This window comes from Pectinophora gossypiella, chromosome 29 (assembly GCF_024362695.1).
Source record: "Pectinophora gossypiella chromosome 29, ilPecGoss1.1, whole genome shotgun sequence".
NCBI lineage: Eukaryota > Metazoa > Arthropoda > Insecta > Lepidoptera > Gelechiidae > Pectinophora > Pectinophora gossypiella.
Window position 1 is genome coordinate 2,715,226 of NC_065432.1, and position 7,845 is coordinate 2,723,070.

Sequence of the window (7,845 nt, forward strand, 5' to 3'; positions counted from 1 at the left end):
ACTTACAGTTCAATTTGTCAAAAAAGATAATGTGACATGGTACCAAAGTGTATACATAAAATTGCTCGTGACCGTACATTGAGGCTACAATACAATACAAAAACTCTTTATTGCACTTAAATCATATTAAAAATACATTAGTATTATAATTGGATAAGTAGTACAACAGGCGGCTTTATTGCTAAGGTAGCAATCTCTTCCAGGCAACCTTTAAGTATAGGAAATGAATTTGATAAAAAGCGTAGCGATATACAGTGCAAAATAAAACGTTGAAAAATATAAGTATACCTAGATAATAAAAAAAATATATAGAAGACGATAAATAATGATTATAATAATATATAAATACGTAATTATATACATACATTACTATGGAAGAGAGGAAACAATGACAGTACTATAATACCTACTTTATAAAGAAGAAGATGTAAGAAGAATGGAGTACTTAGAAGAAGAAACACGTTATAAAGAAGAGAGAGTTGAGAAAGTTCTGCTTGACTTGCCTTTTAAAAGCATCTAACGACGGTGCCCTTCGAATGGATTCAGGCAACGAATTCCATGACAGCTAAAAGTGATTTTTGTGATATGTCCCCACCGGATTCGAACCCGGGGCCTCCGGATCGTCAGCCCAAAGCTCAACCACTGGGCCACAGAAGGTCGTTTGAGGCCATTGTGTATAGAATGAGGGACTTTCCAGAGTAGACGATATGGATGGATGGATGAAAGGAAAATGTTTACAGCGCCATCTATATTATTTTCGGGGAACGTAGCCTGTGAGATATCCCTTTTTCAGAATAAATCTATTTTTGCATTGCAACACTACTTCAAATGTCAAAGTTGACTGTCAGATTGAAGTCATCATACGCGCTGCGCGTTGTAGCTATTTTTGTTGATTTTTAACTTTTTAACAACGTTTATTGTTAGGAATAGCATTTACATGTGTTATTTAGACATATTTCTTTTTATTAAACTCAACATATGGTGCTAAACTTGCTCTAGTAACAGTTGCAACAGCGAAAACGAATCGTCATTGTTGTTGGTGCAAATATTTTTAATATTATAAGTGGCTATAGGCTTTGTGGTTCAATATGTGTTCAAAATAGTAATAATATTTTACGATAAATCTTACAAACGCTATTTTAAAGAGTGAAACTATTGTTAAACGTGGACGGATCTACTTTGCCGTAAGTATATTTCTATTTTGGTTACTCTTTGACAAATGTTACCTTACTTTCTAAGCTCAAAGGGAGTGCATTTCGTATTGCTTAGTTTTGTTTCCAAATATAATACATTAAACGCGATATCACTATGGGGAGACTCTACCTTTGAAATTTACTTGTAATACACTACATTTAGATTAAATTATCTTAAAGGGGTTCTATGTGTTGGCTTTGGCTCTACGCAGCCATCCAAAAGTCCGGGATCTGCATAGTCCCGAGATATGGAAACAATGTACAAATATTAATAATAATGAACTTTGAAAACCTCAAACATTATGGGAATTACACATTGTAATTATGTTTATTTGTATGTTAATTGTCATGATGATAAACAAAGGGTATTTAAACCTTACAATAACACTATTTGTTAATGGTGGTGTTTCTGGGAAGTTTGATTTTATTTTAGTTTGAGAGTTCTAAAATTTGCTCTATCTTTTTCTTGCATTAATTGTAAGTAAAGGACTGCACTACCTTTGCACTTGTAGTACTGAGACATTAAGAAATATAATGGCCTTTTGGCTGTTGTGTTTCGGAAAATGAATAATCTGTAAAAAATAAATTTCTATACTAAGGAGTACAAATGACTTCACTAAGATGTTCATATCAAAACATCACATCACCAAAATTAAAACACATAATAACGGGTTCTTAGGTACCGCATTTAAAATGGGGTTATGAGACTCCCGATATGATATGATAATAACCGCGTAAACTTAAAACAATGTATCACATCACTAATTTCATGCAGCATTCTCCATGCTACATTTTATGGAAAAATAGGGCAGTAGGTTCCCTCTTGCCTTCCGCCCCACATTACTCTGTCTGACGCGAGTGGGATGGCGCCCAGAGTAGTCTATTTCAAAGCTGCACTAGGACTTCTGTCCTCTGCCTCTGAATAGTACTGCCAGTTACTGCTGCCCTCTGTCAGGTTCCAGGTTACAGTCTCTGTGACTACTTCATCCTCCATTGCCGTACCGATGGATCTCATCTCCGCCAAACGAATACAAATGCTTAACAAAAATTCTATATTTTCAGATAATAAGATGGAATATGTACAAAACCCTGCAATAAAGAGGCCAACACACATGTTAGAGAGTAAGCGACAACGAGACAACATGAATAACGAAATGTCTTCAAGCTCCAGTGAAAACGGCACTCCTACACATGACCCCATTGCGAAGTTCAATAAGTTCTACAAATCTCAGTACAACGATGCTGCTGTATCTGATAACGAAATCCTCGAGGCACCAAGGAAAACAAACATGTCCAGAGGTCACTTCAAAAGCATGGGAAACATCAACGAGAACTTCAGAGCAAAAGACTTCAATCGCAACATGAAATCTGTACAAAATAGCATAAGCAACATAGACTTAAGTCTGCACCGGGAGGAAATTAAAAAGTATGAGTCGTTACAAATTCCTATCGTTGGTTATGAGGTTATGGAGGAACGAGCAAGGTTTACTATATACAAGTTGAAAGTAGAAGATGATAAACGGGATCAATCCTGGCTTGTGTTCCGTCGTTATACAGACTTTGTGAGGTTGTACTCCAGAATCAAAGCTGAGCAGCCGAATTTGATGCTTCCATTACCAGGTAAGCGTTGGTTTAGAGATAACTTTGAACCTGCATTCCTAGAAGAACGAGTGAGAGGCTTACAAATCTTCGTGAATGCTATTTTGAGTAAGCTACCAAATCATCCCGTTGTCCGTGAGTTTTTCTGCATGGATGAGCCTCCACAAGTATTTAGTTATCAACCGGAGGTCCAAGCTGTATACGGGGCCTTAGAGGACTCGATAACGACTCTGAAAATGCAATTGAAGCAGAAAGATGCAACGATTATGCATTTGCAGAAACGTTTAGCTCAGCTTGAGGGTGTAGTGAAGAATTGTCAAAGTTGCAGTACAAATTCAAACATGAACTCAATGTGATTCAAAGTGATTTAAATTCAAAATGTATTACTTTAGTTTATTTTCAACTGAAATGTAATGAGAGTCATTCCATGCATGATTCTAACAATATTAACATTGGTGCTAATTACTCTAGACCATCTAATTTTATTTTAAGTTATACCTGATCTTTTCTTATCCGCCGAAAAGGAAAGGACGGGCATAAAATTTATGTAACACGTCAATTTTAGGCACAAATCTAAAACAACCCGCAACGTTTTACATTCGACACTAAAAGAAATATATTGTTCATTCATTCACTCATTCATTTTAAAATTAACAGCTGTCAATGATCTGCCCCTTTTCTTTTCGGCGGATAAGAAAATGACAGGTATAACTTAAAATAAAATTAGATCGTGCCTGCGAGAATTAGCACTATTATCGATATATCCTTAGCTTAATAACAGGACAGAAATATAGTAAATAAACATAGTGAGAAAGAGACAAGAGATATGTCACTCCAACCAGTTAACAGTGGCAGCCCTAGTGACAAAGACACTGGCTCATTTTTTTATGTCAAATTGTTCTTTCGTGTACTCTGATCATGTCTGCCTAAAGGTAATAGAAATAAAGCTCTTTTTACATATTTTTTCCAATGTAGGAACTTTCCCGAAAATGGTACATCACTGTAGACTACCCTTACCCCGATATCGACCCCGCTGGCGTGGTCGACGATTTCCCTCATTCAGCGCTTATCGCTATCGACCCACTAGGGTCGATTAATCCTTTCAAATATTCTTCCGCTCAGACGACGCCCTGATCCGAGGTTCGCGCCCAACTGTTGTACCGGGTGAGAGCCTTCAGCGCTCCCCATTTGTCCTGCTAGTAAGTAGTTAACTAGGTATATTTCGGTGGACGTAAACTAATCGAAAAAAACTGTATTGTGAGGCCTCGCACCACCTAAATATTTTGCTAGGGACGCCACTGTTGAGAGTCTGTCCGTTTCTCAAGTAAGAAGTGATGAGTAATACAAAAGTATCGTAATTATTGAAGATCGTTGATCTTTATTTTTTGTTCTGTATGTAGAGCACAGTTCTCTCTAATAAATATTAAAATATGTAAATTATTTATAAGAAAGCAATAATTAGTGCATTTTATTTGGTAGCTGTGCTAATGTTAAATTTATTTTAAGTTTACAAGTGAATGTGTGTGCTACTTTGTAGACCTACTTGATTTTGGGTGAATTTTTGTGATTCCGGTGGACATAATTCAGTGGCGATTTTTTTTCATGTATTTCTAAAGTGTTCGTTACAAATAAGTATCTAAAATGACGATACGACCAGTGCTGCCAATGTAAAATTTTAAGTTCCCTTTCGCAACAGGCTTAATTCCCCGAATTTCCCCACAACTTTTAGGCTAATTCTTCGCCGTGATAATTACATAGAAATAGGACAAATATATATATGTATTACATGAAGGCAAGAGGGAAACCACTGCCCTATTTTTCCCTATAAAAGTAGCATGGAAAATGCTGCACCGACAAGAGCGTGGCTCTTAAATTGATGATGATATATTACATAATTCTTCTAAGTGACAAATACAACTTAAAAAACAAAGCTTATGAACTAAACTATTAAGTGCGCATTACTTTTTCCAAATTTTTGCCTTCAGCATGTTACTGCTGGGTTGAAACGTTAATCATTTTCCTGCATTAGATATCCCTTGCCCTTATTATTGCAACAATGGTATTGTTAAGACTTCCTCAATATTCATATTCATTTATTGCATGTCACAAACATAAATTAAGCTGGAACATAGTAAAAAGGTACATGTGGCGCCCTGCAAGGCACGGCAATATAAAAGAGGCGACACTAGGTGCCTTATTATAATAATATACTTGAAAAATACAGAAAACACATTTATTGACCCATTGTCAAATTTTTCGTGAATTAACCAAACCCTGCCTTGTCCCCGCACTACCCCTCCATACCCCGCAAATCGGCAAATTCCCCGCCAATTGGCAGCACTACATAAGGGTTGACCTACCTGCGCAATCCTTGTGTTGTATTGTTGAAGAAATATTTGGGCCACCGAATTTACGGTAAATTTACCCTTTTGTTATTATGGCAACACTAAAAACATACCCCGTTTTTCATTGTTAAACAAAGTAGGTGCAGGTTAGTTTGAAAGAATATAAATAAGACGAGTGTCGAAAAAATGTTTTTTATAATTAATCTGATAAATGTACAAGCAATATCGATGTGTGTGCCTTAGATAATAATGTGTAATGTAATAAATAAATGCATTGGCAGCCTTATAAATATAACTTTGAAGACTTTTTCGTGCTGGTAACATTGAAAAAAGTTTGTGCGTTGTAATTGGCTAGTATAAATCAATGTTGCCAGGTGAGATTCGTAAAAAAGATTTAGATATATATACTTATATATATAGTCACTGGAAAGGCAAAATTACATGAGCGCCGGTAAATCCTAAAACAGCAGTTCATGTTATAATATGTATTGCTAGATATAGAAAATGGAAAAATAATGGTGCTGATTCTAGAATACACCATCTCCCTAGTATTATCCCGTTTTTCACAGGGTCAACTTCCGTAACCTGAAGATTTGACAGGACGGGTTTTTTTACAGAAGCGACTGCCTGTCTGACCTTCCAAGCCGCGAAGGGAAAACCAGTCCAATACAGGTTAGGTCATATACCGAAAATGCATTTCACGGGTATGTATGTGGGTTTCCTCACGGTGTTTTCCTTCACCCCTGTTTTCACGACGTTTTCTAGAACACACCATCTAATTTTTTTTAAGTTATACCTGTCATTTTCTTATCCGCCGAAAAGGAAAGGGACGGATAATTGACAGGCATAAAATTTATAGAACACACGTCAATTTTAGGCAGAAATTAAAAAAAAACCCTTTCCAGTGACAATATAGACGATGTATATTTGGGACCATAGTACAAAATATATTTCAGTTGAATGAAGTAATCTTAGTAAGCTATAAGATTATTTTCTGTCATATTTTTGCATTTAAATGTAACAACAATTTTCTGAGTATAGCCTTCAATATTAGTGTTGATTTTGACGTTCGAAACTTTATTTTATTTTGACAGCTCTAGATGTTAATGCCTTCTCTTTTATTTGTTTCATAAATGTCCTCCTAGGTCTATCCCTCCCTCAAATAAAAGAAAAGGTGCAGATCGTGTCGTATCAGGAGGTGAAGGTTTTGGCGGGAAGAAGAGAGGAATGGCGATTACTCCACCGACAAGAGCGCAGCTCTTAAATAAAGAGAAAGAGGTGTAATGCCATCCCTTTCTTACATTGAGTGCAAGAAAGTGATAGAGCTAGTTTTGGAACTGTCAAATTGGAATAAAGTTTGCATGGGTGGATACGGGGGGGGGGGGGGGGGTGACTTCCCCCAGGGCGACAGGTTGGGTCATGGGTGGCCTCAGCAATTAATGTTATCTAATCCTCAATGGAGTTAGGTTGTCTGGGTCATGGGTGGCCTCAGCAATTAATGTTATCTAATCCTCAACGGAGTTAGGTTGTCTGCGACCTGGTTACACCCCCACCCCCCGGCATAAAAGCTGGATCCGCTCCTGAAAGTTTGGTGCTGATACCAGTACATACCATCTAATTTTATTTCAAGTTATACCTGTCATTTTCTTATCCGCCGAATAAGAGGGATGTAATCGACAGGCATAATTTATGGAACACACGTCAATTTTAGGCAGAAATTTTAACAACCCTCCAAAAGGTTACATAGGCCAATAACCCGACATAAATACACATTGACAGTACACGTCAAACGGGTTGCATACCAGCGAGATGCCTATTTGATTCGCCAGGGTTATTCATTCATTCACTCATTCATTTTAATATAAACGGCTGTCAGACACACGTCCCTTTCCTTTCCGGCGGATAAGAAAATGACAGGTATAACTTAAAATAAAATTAAGAGGTGTGTTCAGGAATCAGGATATTTCGTGTAGATTTAATTTAACCATTACGATGGTGTTATAGTGAGTTTCAATATTTACAAGTTGTTTTCTATACTAAAAGTATAAAAATGTACCTTTGTGTAATTTTTAAGTGTTATAAATAAAAAGTATTTATAAAAAAGTATAGTTTGATTTTCTGTATCTAGCAAGACGCGACGATGGCTGTTCACAATGCAGTACTTGTCCCTACGCTGAAGTACGGTAGTGAATGTTGGGTAAGACAGAAGAAGCAGGAAAGTAGGATTAATGCCGTAGAAATGAGGAAGTTGCGTAGCATCTGCGGTATTAAGTCGAGTGATAGAGTGAGGAACAGTGTGATAAGAGAGATGTGATGTGAAATACGATATAGTGACTAAGATTGAGAAGGGAATGTTAGGTTGGTTTGGACACGTAGAGCGGATGACGGATAATAGGATTACGAAAGCGGTATACAAACTGGCAGACGAAGACCTAGAAGGACGTACATTGGCCAAATTGGAGATGTCCTTAGAAAAGGTTCAGTAAGATCTCTGAACCGGCGTGTGTGTATAAAACGATTGATGAATGTGGAAGAAGCAAGAGAAGTGTGTCATCGATCGAATCAAATGGAATTCCATAGTCTCTGCTTACCCCGGTGGGAAAAAAATATGAACACATGTCAATTTTAGGCAGAAGTTTAAAAATCTTTCCAAAATTTTATATTGGGCAATAACCCGACAGAATTAAGTTGACAGTCCACGTCAAACA

At 37.0% G+C, this 7,845-nt stretch overlaps 1 protein-coding gene across 2 annotated transcripts; it reads left to right on the forward strand.

Annotated features, from left to right (window-relative positions):
• Positions 1-799: 799 nt before the first annotated feature.
• Positions 800-7,229, forward strand: LOC126379569 (sorting nexin-16). 2 transcript variants are annotated; one of them, XR_007568351.1, is made up of 3 exons: positions 800-1,184; positions 2,256-6,603; positions 6,663-7,229. XR_007568351.1 is itself a non-coding variant. In XM_050028371.1 (2 exons), the coding sequence occupies exon 2, from the start codon at positions 2,264-2,266 to the stop codon at positions 3,146-3,148; it is 885 nt and encodes a 294-aa protein (XP_049884328.1). In that variant the 5' UTR covers positions 800-1,184; positions 2,256-2,263; the 3' UTR covers positions 3,149-7,229. The 2 variants fall into 2 exon arrangements, 1 of the variants encoding a protein (XP_049884328.1); XM_050028371.1 differs by having other exon boundaries at positions 2,256-7,229.
• The last annotated feature ends 616 nt before the right edge of the window (positions 7,230-7,845 follow it).

Excerpts from the sequence above, each read along its gene's own strand:
- LOC126379569 (XM_050028371.1), top strand. The coding sequence starts at position 2,264 with ATGGAATATGTACAAAACCCTGCAATAAAGAGGCCAACACACATGTTA.